Here is a 21387-nt window from a genome sequence, read left to right as displayed (position 1 = left end):
CGAAATCAAAGCAGAAAATAGATATAAGCAATACATAAATAAATAAACAGCTAGATGAATCAGACAGACACACAAACAGATATCAGATTAACCAAAGCAAGTAAACACTACAAATAAATACCACAAACCCACCCACACCCACACCCACACACAAACACACATCTATCTTCCCTCAACACACCTCCCCTTCCCCCGGCCAACACACAAGAGGTCTTCCCGCTGAGAGTTTCTTCCTCGGAACAGTTTTAAAATTAGTTTATCTCGCACAACCTGGCGCTCGTGGCCCAAAAGTTAGCTCAGCCCGGCGGCCACTCTGCTTCGTCTCGCCTCGTTGCCTTCCCGCATTTGCATCCCATTGAGTGGATCGCAGACAGAGTGGCGGCGTTAAATATCCATCTAAAGGCCGCGCGTGTCTCAATCCACTTCGGGTAACAAGATTTTAAGCAGTAATTTTGGCGGCCGATGACTTGCCTGGTCTCTCCTTGTACAATGTATTAACTATGCATTGTCATATGTATGTTTTCCAGAGACTGATAGGGAAAAGTGGCTGGGCATGAACGGGTAAAGTGAAAATATGGATATAAGATGCAAAATGGATAAAAAGGGAGAGAAAATAGACAGGAGGAGATGAGGGGAAAAATATGCTATCAAAATGAACGAAGGAAAGAGAGTGAGGGGAGATAAACAGAAGTGAGGAGTGACGGAAAGACGAAATGGGATATGATGGAGGAGGAGGAGGAGGAGGAGGAGGAGGAATAGAGAACAAGGACACGAGGACACGAGGAAGATGACAACAAACCAGAGGAAAAGGGAGAAATGGGAAGGAAGGAAGCAAATAGAAGACGAAAGCGGAGGAGAAGGGAGAAAAGGAGACAGGAGAGAAGGGGATAGTAAGAGGGGGAGGTAAGTGTGAGTGATGATACAAAGTCAATACACAGACCGGCCGCCACCTATGCCATCCGTGTCTAATGAAAAATAAACACGGGGGACTTGGGTTACTTTGAAGGTGATGATGGTGGTGGTGGTGGTGGTGGTGGTGGTAGTGTTGGTGGTAGAGGCTAAATATTATAGGAGTGTTCGTGCAAGCCAGATAAGGTAACCAATTATCTCGGCGTCACGGTGGAAGAAATACAATGCTTGGTAGTCTGAGGGAGATGGTTAATTAAGAGACTCTCCTCCACTCTCTCTCTCTCTCTCTCCACTTCGCTCAGACAGTGGAAGGAGAGTTAGGTTAATCCACGGTAAACCTAACATCCACTTCCTCCAAAATTTAATCACAAAAGCTGTACTATTACGCGAGGCACAAAGAACACATCTTTCTCCTTTGGTGGTTCGCTGGGCACTGACTAATTTCACTCAATCCCACGTCTTATACCGAAATGACGTTACGAAATCCTCATCTCCCATTGGCTGAGCAGGTCCCAGGGGTAGATAATGGACCAATCACGTGGCGGGAATCAATGAGGACCAGAGTTTGTGTCTACGAAGGAAGTTTTGGAGATAAGGGAGTTTTAAGGAAGGAAGAGGGAGAGGGAGAGAGAGAGAGAGAGAGAGAGAGAGAGAGATAAGGCAAGTCTTCTTTAACCCTTTATTTTTTGTGCAAGAGGAGGAGGAGGAGGAGGAGGAGGAGGAGAGAGAGGAGGAGGAGGAGGAGGAGGAGGAGGAGGAGGAGGAGGATATGGAGAAAGAGGAGACGAAATAAAATCAAAGGGGAAAATAAAAAAAGAAAAGAAAGATGAAAACAAAAAAAATATAATACGACACACACACACACACACACACACACACACACACACACACACACACACACACGTTCCTAAAGTAAATACTGAGTGAGAGGAAACTTTCTAAACTTTTCATGGCATTTTAGAGGGTTGGAATCTCCCTTGAATCCTGTAGAGAGAGAGAGAGAGAGAGAGAGAGAGAGAGAGAGAGAGAGAGAGAGAGAGAGAGAGAGAGAGAGAGAGACCGCATCACAATATTTACTACCACCACCACCGCCACATTCAGAATGATCGAGAGGACGTGAGTGGATGTGACAGGAAGGCGAGGAAAAGAAGAGGAAAAGACAATACCGCAACAGATTCCAATGCCTTCATCAGCACAACGAGACCCGGAGTTTGTGAGAGCGTTGTGGCTTCAATAGGGCCGCCTGCACGCGACATACACACACACACACACACACACACACACACACACACACACAGGAGGAAGAAGGAAAGAAGGTCGCAGTAGTAGTGGTGGTAGTGATAGGAATAAGAAGAGCAGGACAAACAAAACTAAAACTAACAAAAACGTCAATAAAGAACATAATAGCTAGTCAAACACACACACACACACACACACACACACACACACACACACACACACACACACACACAGACACACACACACACACACACACACACACACACACACACACACACACACACACACACACACACACACACACAAGCATGAAAATTATAAAAATAAATCATGACATAATTTAAGGCAGAATTACATTAGATATCCACACGATAAACAAAACAAATAGAAATTCCTGCCCAAACTCGAACGCAGAGAAAGGGAAAGCACGGACGAAATGGAAGAAAACGAAGGAATAACAAACTGAACGAATGGAAGAGACAGAGAAAAGACAAAGAAAAAAAGAAGACAAAAAAGGTAAACATTCATTCCAAACTTGAATAAGAGAAGGAAAAGAAAATTACAAGAATTATGTAGAAGAATAAAATACAGTTTCGAAACAAAATGTGAAACTGAGAGCAGGGTACAGAGAACACACGGGTAGAGAGAAAAGGAAAAAAAGATAGTTTCTGGATTTGCATAAGACGAGGAATGTGACAGAAGGAAAGAATGATTATGAAGGAAGAAAGACACGACATATATGAGCTTTACATATTAACTAACGCAAAAAATAAAGAAAATATGGAAGAGAGAGAGAGAGAGAGAGAGAGAGAGAGAGAGAGAGAGAGAGAGAGAGAGAGAGAGAGAGAGAGAGAGACGACATTTATGAGCCTTAAATATTATCTAACGTAAAAAATAACGAAAATGGAAGAAAAACAATGAGAGAGAGAGAGAGAGAGAGAGAGAGAGAGAGAGACTTATGACACACTTTAAAACGCAATAAAAGAAAAGCACAAAGAGAAAGAGAATGCAAGAGAAACAAAGGAACAAAATCCCACACATATTTGAACACAGCAAAAGAAAATAAGAAAAATAAAAAAAATACGAATAATAATCATAAATAAAACAAATATTTCGATAAACTCCAAATATTTTAGTGGAAGGTAATAGGAAACACAATGCAGCAAATGATGAATCGTCTGTGAAAAATATGAAAACGCTGAAGCAGAATATGGATGAGTCATGAAAGAAAACGTGAATTTAATTGAGTTATGAGGGATACTATGATGCTGTGGATATTAGGGAAGGCTTCGAGTGTATTATTAAATGCTGTGTGTGTCTGGAAATGTGAAGAGATGCTATAATGCTGCGAAGAGCCTTTGAAACTGATGGTATTATGAGGTATTCCATAAGATAAAGTACATGAGTGAGTGGAGGTGAGAGAATATGTGTAGGAATTATGAGGGAGTGAGCGTGATATGAACTGTGAGAGCGAGAAGTGAATGAGTGGGTATATGACATTTAATAAGAGATGTTATGTGAACGAGTGAAGCTGAGGGACTGAAACACTGTGATATACATATTATGAGTGCATAAAGCTGTAGAGATGAATGAGTAAGGTAAAGAAGCTAATCTGTGAGGGTGAGAAGAGAATGAGGTAGTTTGGGTTGATGCTATTTTGACGAAAAGCTGTCTGTATGAGTGATAAAAAGGATGAACTTATGAAAATCAAATCATAAGTGTACACAGTTGTAGAGATGAATGAGTAAGGTAAAGACACGGATCGGTGAGGATGAGAAGAGAATGAGGTAGTTTGAGTTGATTCTGTTTTAACGAAAAGCTGTCTGTATGAGTGAAAAAGAGGATGAACTTGTGAAATAGATATTATGAGTGCGCAAAGCTGTAAAAATGAGGGAATTAAGGCAAAATCGAGGATCTGTTATGTCGAGAAGCGAATGAGCTACTTTGGATTGAAGAGATTTGAAGAGAGCTGTCTGTATGCGTGAAAAGAGGATGAACTTTGAAATATTTATTATGAGTGTGCAAAGCTGTTGATATGAGGGAGTTAAGGCAAAGTCGTGGATCTGTGAAGGCGAGAAGCGAATGAGGTGGCCTGGGTATATGGCGGGTGAGGATGCGGGTAAGAATGAAGGCGGTGCAAAGGATCGCAGCGCCTAACTGTGGCTTTCAGACCGCTAGCTGCGTCCCGAATATCTCAATATCGGATATCGGGGTGTCGGTTTCCAATAGGGAGCCTTGCCCTTTCTCTAAATACCTGCTCCGCCGCCAGCCCGGGGAACACACACACACACACACACACACACACACACACACACACACACACACACACACACACACACACACACACACACACACATATATTCGCATTTTCGAAGCATTAATTTAATCATCTTCCGCATCAGGCTATAAACAAATTACTGGAACCCCTTTTTCTAATGAGGTTAAGTGGTTTATGCTATTAATAATTCATCATCTTGCTTACCTACTATCAAAATAAGTCCCCAATCAATCTCAGTGTCTAGAATTCTAAGGTAAATCCTCGTATCCACATTCACAAATGCCTCTGATCCATAAGTAAGCATCACAGACCCAGTTCTAACGTCGCCATTCAGTCAATCAGTCAATCATTCATTCAGTCAGTCAAGTAATCAAGTTAATTAATCTGATCTGTATGTTAATGCATGGTAATTGTGAGCTAAGTGCGGTGGATGAGGTGAGTGGAGGCTGGTGGAAGGCAGAGGATGGTGAGATTGAAGGTAGAGGGTGGATGAAACACAAAATCAGTGGAAAATGAGACGAAAAAGCAATGTGGATAATAATAAGTGAATGGAAAGTTAGTGAAAAACAATCAGATGGACGAAAAGCAAAGTGGAGGATGAGATGAATGAGGACAAAGTGAGAGGAAGGTGAGATAAAAAAAATATGGTGTAAATGGAGAAAAATAAGTGGAGTGGGAGAGACAATGAGGTGGATGGAGGGCAGTGTAGGTGGATGACGTCAGGAGGAGGTGAAGGTCAGAGAAAGAAGAGAAAAGTATGAGTGTTCAATCATGTGTTGTTTATGTGGAAATGAAAAAAAAAGGAGCAAAAATCGTAATAACCAGTAATTGAATTTCAACGTTGATTTACTCAATATGATAAAGAAAATCAGCGGAAATGTTTAAATTTGGTATATAACATTCTGGAATATTCCGTTCCCTTATCATTATCATTTTTATTATTATAATTATCATCATTATTATTATTATTATCATTACAACCATTACCACTAAGCTTAAAAACTGTCAAAGATTATAAATGAAATCGTGAGGAACATTTTAAAACGTAAGAGATTAAGTAAATATTTAAAAATACTTAATGAAGGACGAATTTTGTATTAATAATGATAAACAGAGAGAGGAAGACTGAAAAGGAAACGAAAAAAAAAGAAAAAAAGAGGAGGAGAAAAAAATAATACGTCAGATAAGTAAGAACAGGAAGAACGACAACGTAGGAGGAGAAGGAGGAAGAAAAGGAATAAGAGGAGGACGAGGAGGAGGAGGAGGAGGAGGAGGAGGAGGAGGAGGAGGAGGAGGAAGAGACGATAAATACAAAACCGGATAAGCGAGGAATGTGGAATGCAGGACGCGGGAAATTAAGTGAGAGAGAGAGAGAGAGAGAGAGAGAGAGAGAGAGAGAGAGAGAGAGAGAGAGAGAGAGAGAGAGAGAGAGAGAGAGAGAGAGAGAGAGAGAGAGAGAGAGAGAGAGAGAGATAGGGAGGGAGAGGGAGGGAGAGGGGAGAGAATACTGGAATGCTTAATTCATAGTGAGTGTAGTGTAGCCTGGCCAATGCAGGATGCCTCCCTCCTGCCTAAATTATGTAGAAAGGAGGCAAGGGAGAGGTAGGCTTGCAATAAAGGCTGGGAGGAAGGGAGGGAGAGAGAGAGAGAGAGAGAGAGAGAGAGAGAGAGAGAGAGAGAGAGAGAGGAGGAGACTAGCGGAGAGAGCAAGGAAGGCTGAACTGGAGGGAGAAACGTGGAAATAGACAGGTTGGGAGGGAAGAAGGGTTGGACAGGAGGGAAAAGAGAGGAAAGGATTGGAAGGAAAGAGTGATAGAAGGAAGAAGGGAAAACGGAAACGCTGTAAGTATGAGATTAAATGATGATGAGAGAGAGAGAGAGAGAGAGAGAGAGAGAGAGAGAGAGAGAGAGAGAGAGAGAGAGAGAGAGAGAGAGAAAGGTAAATAAGGGGAGATCATGTTACGAAAGGAGGAATGAAAGAAGAAATTGAAAAAATGGAAACGAAATAAAGAGGGAAAGAAAAAAGGCGAAAGGTAGAAAGAGAAAAAAAGAAAATAAGAGAAAAGTAGTTACATGAAAAAGGAGGAAGATAAGAAAACAGAAATGTGGCAATAATTTACAGCAAAGATTAAATAAGAGATGCTGAGAGACACGCAGAAGAGGGGAAAGGAAGGGAAACACAGACAGGGGAAACATATGACATGATGCTAAACGGTAAGACAAGGAAACCGTGGGAATGATAAGCGGGGAATGATAAAAAGGGAATCAGAAGGTCACGAGGATAAGACATGAAGCGATTAGACAAATTAATTCCAGCGATGAGACAAAGAGGAAGAGAGGAGCAATAATAATAATAATAATAATAATAATGATAATAATAATAATAAAATGCTGGAAATAAATAGAGAGAGAGAGAGAGAGAGAGAGAGAGAGAGAGAGAGAGAGAGAGAGAGAGAGAGAGAGAGAGAGAGAGAGAGAGAGAGAGACGAAGGGGCTGTTGAGATCCCAATTATATTCTTTACACTTGAGAAAATTAAATGTGTGTGTGTGTGTGTGTGTGTGTGTGTGTGTGTGTGTGTGTGTGTGTGTGTGTGTGTGTGTGTGTGTAAATTAAAATGAAGAAAGAAGAAGAAGAAGAAGAAGAAGAAGAAGAAGAAGAAGAAGAAGAAGAAGAAGAAGAAGAAGAAGAAGAAGAAGAAGAAGAAGAAGAAGAAGAAGAAGAAGAAGAAGAAGAAGAAGAAGAAGAAGAAGAAGAAGAAGAAGAAGAAGAAGAAGAAGCAGATGCAAAAGAAGAAGCAGCAACACCAACGAGGGCAAACAATGATTAAATTATATAAACACAAGAAATATAGATAAAAGACACATTTTTCTTACGTGGATGAAAAATTTAAACACACGCATCCAATTTCGGAAAAAGCTTAGCAAACTCAAAAGTAAAAGTAGCGAAGATTAATTTCTCAGGACATTTGGAGTTATTGCATCAGAAACCATCGCTCGTTGTTTCAAAATTAGTAAAGGAAAACAACACATTTTAATTCAGCCACGATAACGCTCAATCTAACTCAAAGGTAAGTTAACAGGTGAGTTTTTGAATTGTTTATGTAAGCTGTGAGATAAAAATATAAAGAAATTTTATGTGTATATGATTTAAGCTCCTATCATTACTAGGTCTGATAATTCTCCTCTTCTTCCTCCTACCCCGTTTCCAGTTACTACTACTACTACTACTACTACTACTACTACTACTATTACTGCTGCTGGTGCTGCTGCTGATACTACTACTACTACTACTACTACTACTACTACTACTACTACTACTACTACTACAACAACTACTACTACTACTACTACTACTACTACTACTACTACTACTACTACTATTACTACTGCTACTATTACTACTACTACTACTACTACTACTACTACTACTATTACTACTAATATCACTTACACAATGTGAATAAAAAAAGTCGACAGAAACCATAAAACAAAACCGTAATAACCAACATGATCTCCCTCGCAGAGACGCACACGAAAACACATCACGAGGAAACAAAAAATGTGCAACAAATTCACGAGGAGAGAGAAGACGGTCACGGAAGCGGACGAGAATCACCTTTAATAGCACACGCAACTTTCACCCTTTGAAAAACTACGCGGATCCTGGAGAGAGCTGAAAAACAGGGGCAGGAAATATGACCTTTACATCTTCCTTCATTTCTTGGGTGTTCCTTCGCAGCTCCTCCTTCTTACTCCTTGCCACGTCGTCCTTCGGGAATCCTCGGGAACAACAAGTATAAAACATAAGCCACGCGGGGACAATTACCAAGGTTTTATGATAATATTTCGGGGACTTACTCTGAGTGGGTCGTGTTGTGGTCTCGGCGTCGTTCCTATCCGCTCCTTTGGCGATGACTTTAGCTGCGTCCTCCACCACAATGCATCCTTTGGTTCCGCTGTCGAGGCTTGCCATGGCTGGGGAGGACACAGGAAAGCATATGGTTACGTTGTTGAGGTAAATAATGTGAGAGTTTTACCTGTTATTTTTTAATCTGGTTAGGTTAGGTAGGGTAAGATATTACGAGGATGCTATACAAGTGCAAGTGTTATTATTACTATCTCTCTCTCTCTCTCTCTCTCTCTCTCTCTCTCCCTCTGTCGTTTGTCTATCCAGTTTCTATATGTTATTTAGTCTTCTTTGCTTGTTCCTTCTCCTTCTCTCTTGTCTTCTTCTCGTTTTCCTCCTCCTCCTCCTCGAAGCCTGTAAGGTGCTGCAAAGGTCAGCCAATCAGGGAGAGAGGGAAACCACAAAGTAACCACAGAAAATTATTAAATATGATACCCCAGAAATACGTGGGTTATTATTACCATTAGTTGTTGTCACGATTATTATTATTATTATTATTATCATTATTTTTATCGTTGTAGAATCTGCTCACAAGTCATCTATTTTTATCAATTTTTCTATTTCGTCATTATCAATTTTCATGTAATATCTTTCAGCTTAGTAATTCACACTATTTACTATTAAAGAGGAGAGCTGACCTAACGTAACTAACCTACAACATAACAAACCATTCCTTCATTCTTCATACCAAGACCAAGAGGTCTGACCATCACGTTCTTTTCATAGTAATACCACACATCTAATACATACACTTCCCATTCGCACTGTTGGTGGTGGTGGTGGTGGTGGTGGTGGTGGTGGTGGTGGTGGTGGTGGTGGTGGTGGTGGTGGTGGTGGTGACGGAGGGGAACTGAAGCACCACCAACCGTGTAATCTAAAGACTAAATCGAAAGCTCCCCCCATGAAGCCCTCCTATCCCCCACCATATCCCTCCCACTACACCGCAGGAAGCCTTGAGGACACACCGACTGGAGTAATACATTTCTCTCTCTCTCTCTCTCTCTCTCTCTCTCTCTCTCTCTGCATCACTCTCCCTTTCAGCATCACTAACATATAAGGACCAATTAGCAACGCCACCTCAAGCAGACTCACGCCCTTGTCACCTCTGAGGACCCCAGCACTTACCCCTGTCTTGCCCCGTCACGTATGCAGCAGGGAAACCTAAGGGAACAGACGCCAATTAAATTTTATCACCGGAAACTTTGCCTTGTTATGCGGTGGTGTACTGGGACTGGTGGTGGTGGTGGTGGTGGTGGTTGTAGGCCCTACGCTCTCTTGGGAGTCTAATAAGGGGGCCAGACAGGTGTGGTCCCTCCTATGACAGGTAATTTATCACGGTAATTGAGTTTATGTTCTCCTAAGGCTGAGGTTTAATATTGTTTTCTTTGATGTATGATTAGTTTTGTTAGTGTTGTTGGTTCTTCAGGGAGGGAGAGAGAAGGAGAAAAATAGAGAGAAATGATTTGTCACTTGGGATTTTCTTTCAGTTTCTTTATTCTCGTCATCTAATCTCAAGTACTTTCTATCATCCTCTTCAGTGCTCGCTTTTCCTTATTTTCATTAATACCATAGATGAAAAGACAGATTCCACCTTCATACAGTGTCTTAGATTGTATTTCTTTGGATTGTATTTGTTTTACCGATTTATTCTTAACACTACATAATCTTGACTATCAATATTTATTCATACTACTTTTCAATTATCTTTCCTCACTGGAATTATGTAAGGCAAGGCAAAGGAAATGGTACAGTGGAGCCATTGGTGCTTTGGAGTCCGAGGGGTCTCCAAGCGCACGGGTTCGAATCCTGTCCACGGTCCGAGTGCAGGTTGGGCTTCCTCACTCGGGTTAACGGTTTCCTAGCGGGTGGGCTTTGAGATAGGAGGTACCCGAAAATGTATCCCCTTTAGCCCATAAATTCCCGTGGAAAGCCCACATTAGTATTAAAAAAATGTCACATATTCATCACTAATCAACTCGTTTATTACACCTTCTCTTTAGTACATGTCCTACGAGTATCACGTGTTGTCTTGCACTCCAGTTTACCTCCTCACCTGATCCAAACCTTCCTCTAAGCACTTTGCCACGATAACCTATTATATTCTATCAATAACCGCTCAAAAAAGAGAATAGAAAAAAAAAATAGTCATCTTTCAGACACTTCACATCAACCACACCTCCTCTGCTATTTTCAACACCTCACTCAGCGCCCCACTTCTATGACGCACGACAAATAAGCACCACGCCCACACACACAAAAAAAGAAGACAAAAGTGTTCATATTCTTTCATCACCTCCACTCGTCACCATCTCCTCATCACCACCATTCACTAAATATAGAGCTGCGTCACCCACCTGGGAAAGTGGCGTTACACAAGTCTCTCTCTCTCTTTCTCTCTCAGATCACCCCATTCTCCTTCTCCTTTGTGTTATTTCCTTTTCTTCGCTATTCCTTCGTTCTCTTCAGACTGGCGGGGTAACTCATTCCTCGCCTCCTTGGAATGTGTTAGAGTGACGCTGATTGCAAGGCGCTGGGATGCATCTCTGGCACTGTGTGTGTGTGTGTGTGTGTGTGTGTGTGTGTGTGTGTGTGTGTGTGTGTGTGTGTGTGTGTAATTCACCTTCTCGGTCGCCTGCTAGTCACCCAGCCAGTCTTCCCCATTACGGAGCGAACTCAGAGCTCATAGACCGATCTTCGGGTAGGACTGAGACCACATCAACACACAACACACATCGGGAAAGCGAGGCCACAACCCCTCGAGTTACATCCCGTACCTATTTACTGCTAGGTGAACAGGGGCCACACATTAAGAGGCTTGCCCATTTGTCTCGCCGCTTACCGGGACTCGAACCCGGCCCTCTCGATTGTGAGTCGAGCGTGCTAACCACTATACTACGCGGTGTGTGTGTGTGTGTGTGTGTGTGTGTTCGTAATCGCAATAAATACGTATACTTTCAATCTCTCTCTCTCTCTCTCTCTCTCTCTCTCTCATAATATGAAATTCTTCGATAAAGTCAAGGAAAACTAGCCAAATATTCAAAGAAAGCACGAGTCATATTTTCGTCCGAATCGAATATAAAAGAAAATGAGAAAATGCAACTCCGCACAAATACAATAAATGGAAGTATTGAGATAGAAAAAAAAAAGTGCTACCAAAATACTGTAGGAGAAAGTAAACATTTACCAGAATCGAAAAAAAAGCTAGAAGCTGTAACTCTGCATTAATACTAAGCGCAATACAATATAAAGTAAAATATTAAAGAAAAAACAAGGAAAACAACCAAGTACTCCATAAAACAATGAAAAAACTCTTGATAGCCACAAAAACGAAAAATAAAAACAAAAAACAAACCAGAGAAAAAAAAAGCGGCAAACTGCACGTCTTTCCCACACTAATATACGGCAGATCCACACTCCACATCTGTCAGCCAGGTGGAATCATAAATCCAAACACACCTGGAGGATTCCACTGCTTCCTGGCGCTTCATTCCTTCAGGTAATCCCCATATCCTTCTCCTCCTCGTCCTCCTCCTTCAAACTCCTCGTGCCAGCTGGTCCATCCTCCTTTCCTCCCATCCCTTACCTTCCTCCTCCTCGTCTGAGCTTCTGTTATGTTGGGGATTGCGTGGGAAGGAGCAGGTGGTACGAGAATGTTGCATGACAAGCCTAAACCCTCTAGACCACGCCAGGACCTCCCTCTCCCTCTCCCTCTCCCTCTCCCTCTCTCTCTCTCTCTCTCTCTCTCTCTCTCTCTCTCTCTCTCTCTCTCTCTCTCTCTGGCCATCCTGCCTTCCCTCCTTGCCTCCTTGCCTCGCTCCTCACTCCGTCTTATTCCTCCTGTTGGTTTCACGTCTTCTGTACCAGCCTGTGCTCAAGTCAGTCCCGGTACGTTTAGTTTAGTCTCTCTCTCTCTCTCTCTCTCTCTCTCTCTCTCTCTCTCTCTCTCTCTCTCTCTCTCTCTCTCTCTCTCTCTCTCTCTCTCTCTCTCTCTCTCTCTCTCTCTCTCTCTCTCTCTCTCTCTCTCTCTCTCTCTCTCCACGGGTTGAGAAAAATACAGAATAATGAGCACTTACTGTCGTATTTTCTCTTATTATGACGGATGGGCGATTTTTTTCATATATTAATCAATGTAGAAGTGTTAGTAGAGTTCTGAACTGCTTACATTAAAAGAAAGAAAAGAGAGAGAAAATGGAGAGAAGAGGAGAGGAGGAGGAACGCGGAGGGGGAAGGAACAAGAGGAGGAAAAGTTGAAAAAAAGTTCTACGTACTCCTATATTCCAGCTTTGTTTCGACTTCTCTAAAATCCAGAAGAGGGAGAGACAAAAAAAAAATCTAGAGTTGGTTCTTTAGCTGACAAGGAGGACGAGAACGACGAGGAGGAGGAGAACGACGACGACTACAAAGTTGACAAAGTTTTCTCATCTAGACAACCGAGAACTTGTGGCCATATAAAACACAAGAAATGAAAGCCGCAGGAACCTTCATCACGCTACCTCCAGTTATAGAAGGGGGCGGTACTTTCCTCTATTATTCAAACTTACGCTGACTCGTCCAGAAATAGCGAGTCTGAAGGTTCGAGGGTCCATAAGAAGAGGCGAGAGGGACCAATGACGAGCGAGATGTGGAGAAACGTGTCAAAGCAAGGGTGGTTTTTCGCTGACTAGAGTGCGGTTAAGTGTGTGGATGAAGTGTGGAAAGTACGGCTGAAGTGTTAAGTTGGAGGAGAGTTTGGGTGGAGTGGGAAGAGTAGGTAGGTATATTGAAATGGTATGGTGTTGATGAGGACATTTTACGGTGTGACGATGAGTGTGTGTGTAGACGTGATTGCTATAGTGAAAGGTCTGATGCCGTGAAAGAATAGTGAAGAAAAACAGGAAGTATGACTCAATGGATATGTGAACCAGAAGGAGAAAATAAACACAAATATAAATTAAAGTAACACCATCGAAAGACTAACATGAAAATTGTAGAAAATTAAAAAAAGTAATGCCGGAATACATTGACTTAAGCTTAAAAACACCTGCAAACAATGGACCTAACAATGCCAATAAAGCAATCAAGGAGTATAGTTACAGAATTACAGTGTTCAGTATACAAAAAGTGTAAAAGTAAGTAACTGGATCAAATAAGGTATTTAAGTCGTCATTAACTCATTCACTACTGGAACACATACGTGTGTGTGTGTGTGTGTGTGTGTGTGTGTGTGTGTGTGTGTGTGTGTGTGTGTGTGTGTGTGTGTGTGTGTGTGTGTGTGTGTGTGTGTTTGAGTATGTGAGAGTGCGCGTGTGGGCGTAATAATAGAACTCGCTGCTCTAATTCAATAAAGGGACGAAAAAAGTGCTAACCAATCTGAGTCTCATGTGTATTGATCGCATTTCCTTCATTCTATAGAAAAAAGACCACGCGGGATGCCTTCGTCAGCGGGAAGAGCGGCACGTCCCTCCCTCTCTCCGGTCTGCGCTCTACTGACGGTGATCATAAGACGCGTGAGGCTGTGGGAGGCAATCACATTCAAACTCAATTCCCGCCTTGATTATCTCGGCAGGAGGAGCACGTGCTGGGTACAAGCCGCTGCGATATTACTTTCCAGCGTAGGCGTCACCTGCGAACTCTGAATATAGAGTGTGCAGGTGTTTTCATTACGGTCTTAGCGGCATTTTCAGGTAAGGAAGGCAGGAAGGCAAGTGTGTGTGTTGGGGGAGGGAGGAGACAGTTTAAAGTGGTATCCTCTTACTGTTGCGGAAACAATTACCAGTTCTAGAGGGAAAAAAAAGCGCGATAAAAGAGGAGGAAGGTATAATGAGGAAGACGTGGCAGAATGGAGACAGAGCGACGCGCGAAGCTGTGTGTGTCCTGATGACATTATCGCCTAACAAAGGCAATGACTCGTCTCTGAAACATGATTAGGTGGGCTCGCCTTCTCTCTCTCTCTCTCTCTCTCTCTCTCTCTCTCTCTCTCTCTCTCTCTCTCTCTTTCCATCTATCTCTCTTTCGGTCGTTGCACTTCTCTTCCTACCCTCATTTTTCTGCTCCTCAACTTACTTCTTCCTAACTTCGCTTCATTTCCCAGAGCACAACACTTTACAGGCTCATCAGTGACTTCCTGCAATGTTCTAACCTAACCTCATCCAACATGAATAACGTTATACAACTAAGATGAAACTATAACAACATAGTAAGTATTAAAGTGTACAGGAAATACACCCACTCTACGTGCATTAAGATATTAACATCACGATAAATATTCTTAATAATGAAGATGCAGTTCGTGGGATGGGAGAGAGGAGAGTGGAGGACTTAGACACCTTCCTCTCCTCCTATTCCCCTCTTCTATCTTCAGGATGTATGACTAAGTGAAACTTGATAACTATCTTTTTGTGCAAGCGCAGGCACACACATGAGCTATGTTCAATGAAATAATTCAAAATAATGCTAATTAATCTAAATTCAGAAGCAATAACATCATTGCCAGACATGATAAATAATAAATTACTCTGAAAGTTGAAAAGGTGCTTTGATAAATTATGTGTACCCGTGTCCCGCTAAATGAGTGTTTGCTCGCACCCAGCCTGGTAATCACTCCCGCAGGAATGGACCCCACCATCACTGGTGGCAGCGGTGGGATACAGTCTACTGGAAAACAGTTACCAATGCACCAGAGAATCATGAATTGTAAGTGGCAGTTTCCTCACGCTGCACTCTGTGTACTCACCAGCAAAGTAAGCGACGAGGGCGGTGAGGATGGCGCACAGGATGATGAGGGCAATGGAAGTGCACTTCCACGAGCATCTTTCCCGCCAAGTCTTGCCCAAGTGGAGGCCTCGACCAGAGAAGGAGGCGGCAGAACCCAGCGCCAGGTCGTTCCTGACTGCGGGCAGCGTCAGGGGACCGGTTCCTGGGGCGATGGAGCCTTTCTGAGAACCAAGAGTTCCTAACAGCCTGTAGGGGACGAAGAGAAGAGGAAGGTTAGGGTTAATTCATGTGTGCAATATTCTACTAAAAATTCCTTCTCGTTCTTTATTAATCTACGTAACGATGCTTCGGACCTGGAAGGAAAAATAAGTGGTGGGGAGGAAGGAAACTAAGTAAACTCAAATACCTGAGGAAAAGCTAAGGAAGACTCAGTAGTGGAAGGGTAGCTATCAGTCTGGGCCTGGGGGGGAAGGGAAGGTCCGCTACTATTCGTATTAATTTTGGTGAAAGTCGCGAGTGTGAGGGAGTTGGGAGAAGTTAGCAGGAAGTTGGGTAATGAATATATTGTTGGCCGCGACACCCACAATGGGGACCCTTCCTGTGGGGCGAGTTTAGACGGCCTATTGGAAAGTGATACAGCCTCGTACCGCACCCCATCTCCTCACATCTCTCTCTCTCTCTCTCTCTCTCTCTCTCTCTCTGCGCAAAAATAACTGATGAATGGCTCAGCACCCAGCGCACGGAAGACAAAAGTTTGATCTTAATGGACGTTTCTGGAGGAGGTCTGCCGCTCGTTACCTCGTCGTCAGGGGAACCTCAACAAGGACACTGACATTAGAGAGCGAAGGAGAGAGAGGAAGCAGGAGAGGAAGGAGCAAATTCCACGAGGACAGTAAACACTTGATGCTGCGGACAGCGACACCAAGAGTTCTTCAGTACCTCCTTCACTTCCAAGACAAGAAAACAACGGAGGTAAAATTTGATGCTGCCAGAAAGACAAACACCTAACATGGAAGCGGCGTGAATGTGTGTGTGTGTGTGTGTGAGAGAGAGAGAGAGAGAGAGAGAGAGAGAGAGAGAGAGAGAGAGAGAGAGAGAGAGAGAGAGAGAGAGAGAGAGAGAGAGAGAGAGAGAGAGAGAGAGAGAAGGCAAGATAAAAGCCAAAACACGACTCCAGAATAAAAAGCAAAAGTGAAATAAAGAAAAAAAATACCCTAAAAATACACGTAAAAAACAAAATAAAAAACCTCTTACAAAAATTTACATAAGGAAGGAAAAGTATGGAGGGAGGGAAGGAGGGAGGGAGGGAAGGAGGGACGGAGGGAGAGATGAAGAGGGAGCTATGGAGGCAGAAGGCAGGTGTAGAGGGAGGAAAGGGAGTGAGGGAAGGGGTTATAAAGTGACCTGATCACCCTAAATGGGCCCTGATGGCCTAATATGGGAGGCTGCCGCGAGTAATTCAATTATGAAGATGGCCATAGAATGTTAATTACGACAGCCGAGGTGGTTAACGACGTGCACGGACCCTCACCACCACCACCACCACCACCACCACAAACACCAACGAAACCATCAGCATTACTTAAACTGACGCCAACAGCACAGCCATCACCACCACCATGGAAACTGAGTAAGAATTCATAACATGACTTTCACCATCACAAACAGCAACGCAATCATCACCATCACCACATCCACCAACACCAACACCAACGAAACCATCACCACTACTTAAACTGATGCCACCAACACAACCATCACCTCGAAAAATGTGAGTATGAATTCATAACATCACTTTCACCACCACAAATAGCAACGCAATCATCACCATCACCATTAGAAAAACAACCACACGCAATTCTCACCATCATCACTGAAGAGGAAGACAAACCACAATCACCTTCACCACTACAAACATGACCATCAGTAAGAGGACAACCTTAGCACCATTGATACTACAAAATGGACGTCACTACCACCACACACCACCACCATCACCACCATCACAACACAGTAACCCTTCCCTATGAAAGACTCCTATACCATACTCGGAGTCCCCTTCTGACTATTTCTATTTAACTTCCTTAGGGAGCGGCACCTCAGAGGACCTTTTTTTTTTTATCAACATTTTTTGCCCTTGGCCGGTGTTAACTCTTATATAAAACACACACACACACACACACACACACACACACACACACACACACACACACACACACACACACACACACACACACAAAATCTTTCACAACTCATTAATAAACACAACAATCACACAAACTATCAATAGAAAACAAATAGAGAAAATAAAAATACTATGAAGATCCATAAAAGTAACATCAAACACCAACTAAACCAAATTTCCCATTTCCAAACATCAAACCTCAACACTAACTACCATAACTACCACCAAGAACACCTGCTTTACGTCACTTGCAGCCACTTGGGACCAGCACTCGAAGGTACATAACACTAAGAGGGGCTAAGCTAAACAGTCACGGGTCAAGGTTCACTAAATCACTATTCTGAGCGACCCTTAATGGCCCTTCCTGTTTGCCTGAATGGTGGCCTTTGAGATGAGGACGTGGAAGGGAGACAGTTGAATACCCCGCTGCACTATTCATTGACTGTGGGGCACTGGGGATACTAGGGGAGTTGTGGAGGATTAAGGGATGAAGTGATGTGTGTGTGTGTGTGTGTGTGTGTGTGTGTGTGTGTGTGTGTGTGTGTGTGTGTGTGTGTGATAAAAGGGATGGTTCATGTTATTATTCTGTTCTTAAACTATCTTTTTGTTCATCTTATTCAAGGTATTTCCCAGTTGTTATGTTTGGGTGTGTTTATATTGTGTTATTCAAAGGATTATTGTTCTTAGCTTTAATTTCTATAGAAGATAATATTCTATAGCATTTTTATTTCAGTGTGTGTCAATCATTTCTTTTCTTTTCTTTCTATGGTCACTAATATAGTAATGATGGTGATTATAAATGTGGAAAAGAGGCAATGTTATCTGATGTTTTCTTAAAATAGACTGATATTCTCTAAGATTTGGGTAACACACACACACACACACACACACACACACACACACACACACACACACACACACACACACACACTGCCATTACCAGCATCACGGCGCCTTAACCAGGACAACACACTCCCTGGTACACCCTCCCACACTGAGCTACACTCCACACACTCCACCAGGCGTTGCAACACTCCGCTATAAACACGAGGATAATTAAGCCCCCGTCAAGGATTCCGAAGAAGTCACCGTGATATTAGGACACTCCACAGATCCTTAGGGGTGGTAGGATGTCACCAGTTTCCTGTACCTCCCCTGGACCTGGCCCTTAACTCGTACCCTAGCTCACCGCACCATCAGCATCATCACCATCATCACCATCACCTTGAGAAAATGCAAATGCCCCGGCGCTGGAATCAGATAGCGGGGCCAATTTCCTCAAACAGCTCTCTTTGATTACTCCTGCCTGGCTCTCCCTCAGGCTCGTGGCAGGGGATTCTCGGCTCTACGGGGCCTGCTGGAGGGTCGAGAGGCATGTGCTCGTGATCATTGTCTTTAGGAAGCAAGGAGCAGCAGCAGGCGCAGGTTTTAGCGGCTCTGGATGAGGTAGGTATAATGTGCTGGTCTTTCCCATGCCGAGTTTTAATGACTGCCATCACGGAAGTACATGTGTTAACGGCGCGGTGCCAGACGCTGCTCCACACTCCAGACGCTGATAAGACCAGTGCCACACACCATACGGGCACTGCCACTGACTACCACCCCTGTCCCTCTCCCCCGCCCACCGTCATTACTACCACAGGCGAGGTTCGTTTACTTGTTTACTGGCGAGTGCTAACATGGGTTCCCTTTAACACCTCGTAACGTCTTCTCTTTTTTTTAGGCGATTTTCCTTCCATGTGATTTCGTTGGATTTTCCTTCCTCTCTATCCGCTGTTTGGGTATTCAAGTTTATCTCTATTATTCTTTAGTATCCCGTTTTCTTCTTTTTATTTCTATTTTCTTAGTGATTTCTTTGGTGTATTTGTCCTCTCTTCGACGGTTTCAGTTTGAATAAGATTTTTTCCTTCCTCATAAGTAAGTTAGGTGAAGTTAGGTTCAATGAGTCTAGGTTAAGTCATGATAGAAAAGATTAGGTTAGTTTAGGTTATTATTAGGTTGGGTTACCTTAGGTTAAATTACATTATGCAAGTTAAGTTAGATAAAGTAAAATACAGTTAAGTTTGATTACGTCAGATTAAGTTATGCAACGCTAGGTGGTGAAGGTGGTAATGATTCTTGTATTGATACCCTTTCCACCACTACCCTGGCGACCCATGTCCCCTCCAGCGGCCCTGTTGAGCCTCTACCAGAATCTTATCAGTAGTCAGGCCCTGCAGCGCCGCTTATGGCCCGCCGTCGCCCTAAGCCACTTCCTCATCCTCTCTACGCCTCACCACCATACCAAAAACCCTCCCTTTTCTGTCCCTTTTTTTCAGGGCTTTGCAGTACTTTGGTAAGACTGTACTAATGTAATTGTGTTTAGGTTGTAGGAAATGAAACTACAGGATCACTAAAAGGATCACGAAAGGGTGTCCAAAATAACAAGTAAATAGAAAGAAAATTAGTTCATAAATTAAATGATAAATCCTATGGAAAAATCAAGATTCATACACACAAAAAATATAAATAGATAAACGAAGTGATGGATTGTATAAAAAAAATACTACCTAGGATCAAGACAAAGAAATACTGAAACAAAATAGACAAAGAAAGTAACAAATAAATAAACAAAAATAACAGATAGCAGGTAAAGATCAACTCGTGACTCACCTTGGCTGGGAGTTATTGACGGACAGGTAATCAGGTGTGGGCGTGGAGCCGTAGAGCATCGGGGCGCCTCCTCCAGGGGACTTGGGGCTGTGCCGCTGCCATACCGAGGACTGTTGCCACTCATCAAATACTCTGTAGGAGGAGGTGGACATGAGATTAGCACAGGACGATAGGGGTTAAAAATGGAGGATTTGTGTGAATATTGAAGGAAGTCTGTTTATTACTGGTGAAAGTTATAGTTTCGAAATGAGTGAAAGTTATAGTTCAGATATAAAAGTCAGAGATTATGAATGAAGGTTTGTTTATAAATTGATGGAAATTAGTTTAAGAATAGATGGAAGGATAATGGAGTTATATTTAAAAGTGAATGAAGATTTGACTAAAGATTGATATGCTAGTTTAGAAATGGATGGAGGTTGGAAGGTTGGAAAACCCAGGAAGGTTAGAATTTAAAAACCAAGATAAATAAATTTACAAAATTGGACGAATTTTGCGTTTATAAATGGAGTGATTACAGTTTAGAAATGGATGGAATTTGAATGAAGATAAAACAGGTTAACTATGAAATGTAAAGGTTAAACCCTTAAAGTCAAATTTGGATAGATTCAAAGGTTTGGATATAGAGTACCAGACTGAAAAAAGATGGACATTAAAGCTTGCACTGTTTAGTCAACACGTAACAGAGACAACTAGACTGAAAGTGTATAAATGCAAAGAGAAAAAAAGAAATACACAAGTAACAGTACATTCCTACGAGACTTAACCTTTAACCTGTTAGAATATATTAAGAGGAATGGCAGGTGTAATGTTAGATGACAAAGGTAAAATTAAACTTGTCAGAATCTAATGAAGGCAATAAAGGACAGGTACATCTCTATGAAAACTATTCTTACCTTAGTTTATTACCTTAATGAAAGGACTGATGTAACTCTTAAGGATGTAATGAGAAAGCGAGAGAGAGAGAGGAAAGGTATGGTTTTACATGAAGCAGGTGGATGTAATATGTAGTGGGAGTTTAACAAGGTAGATGAAGGACAAGTACACTGCTACAAAATACAGCAACATCTTGACGTATGAAAAGCAGCATCGTCAGACAACAAATTCTAAACTAATTCCACGTTAAAATTTAATAAAGGAAATCTCTGACGGAAGCTTTACAATATACCTTACATTACACTAGCTGTAATTCACACCTTTAAATCTTAAACCAACGTAGTTAATGAGAAAATAAGTCATTCAAACAGCAAAGATCCTAAATAAAGCACGGGTAACAAATTCATACGTAGCAGCACACCATTAAAGCTTTATACATTAAAAGCAGATAAATGACAACATAACATACCATGAACTCCACCCAAAGTGAAAAGAAATACATAAAACCAGCGAAACATGACACAAGCGAAATATTCATTGGCTGTATATCCTGCCAGTGACGCGACGTGTATAAGATGGATTAGTAATGAGGGGAAGAGAACGAAAGGGTTTACCTGCGAACTCTCCACTGAATTTAAAGGGACGCAAAAT

The 21387-nt window shown here is 42.3% G+C and overlaps 1 protein-coding gene across 1 annotated transcript in view; it reads right to left on the bottom strand.

The window, feature by feature from the left end:
• Nucleotides 1-21387, bottom strand: part of LOC123510458 (teneurin-a-like) — a 462953-nt gene that overhangs the window by 134088 nt on the left and 307478 nt on the right. The window contains 4 exon segments of the mRNA XM_045265650.1: nt 8285-8401; nt 15046-15272; nt 19864-19951; nt 19954-19995. Coding sequence (XP_045121585.1) covers nt 8285-8401; nt 15046-15272; nt 19864-19951; nt 19954-19995 — 474 coding nt within the window.

The sequence above is a fragment of the Portunus trituberculatus genome, chromosome 29 (genome assembly GCF_017591435.1).
Source record: "Portunus trituberculatus isolate SZX2019 chromosome 29, ASM1759143v1, whole genome shotgun sequence".
NCBI lineage: Eukaryota > Metazoa > Arthropoda > Malacostraca > Decapoda > Portunidae > Portunus > Portunus trituberculatus.
Note: the sequence above shows the minus strand (reverse complement) of the source record. Positions and strands in the feature narration are given on the sequence as shown.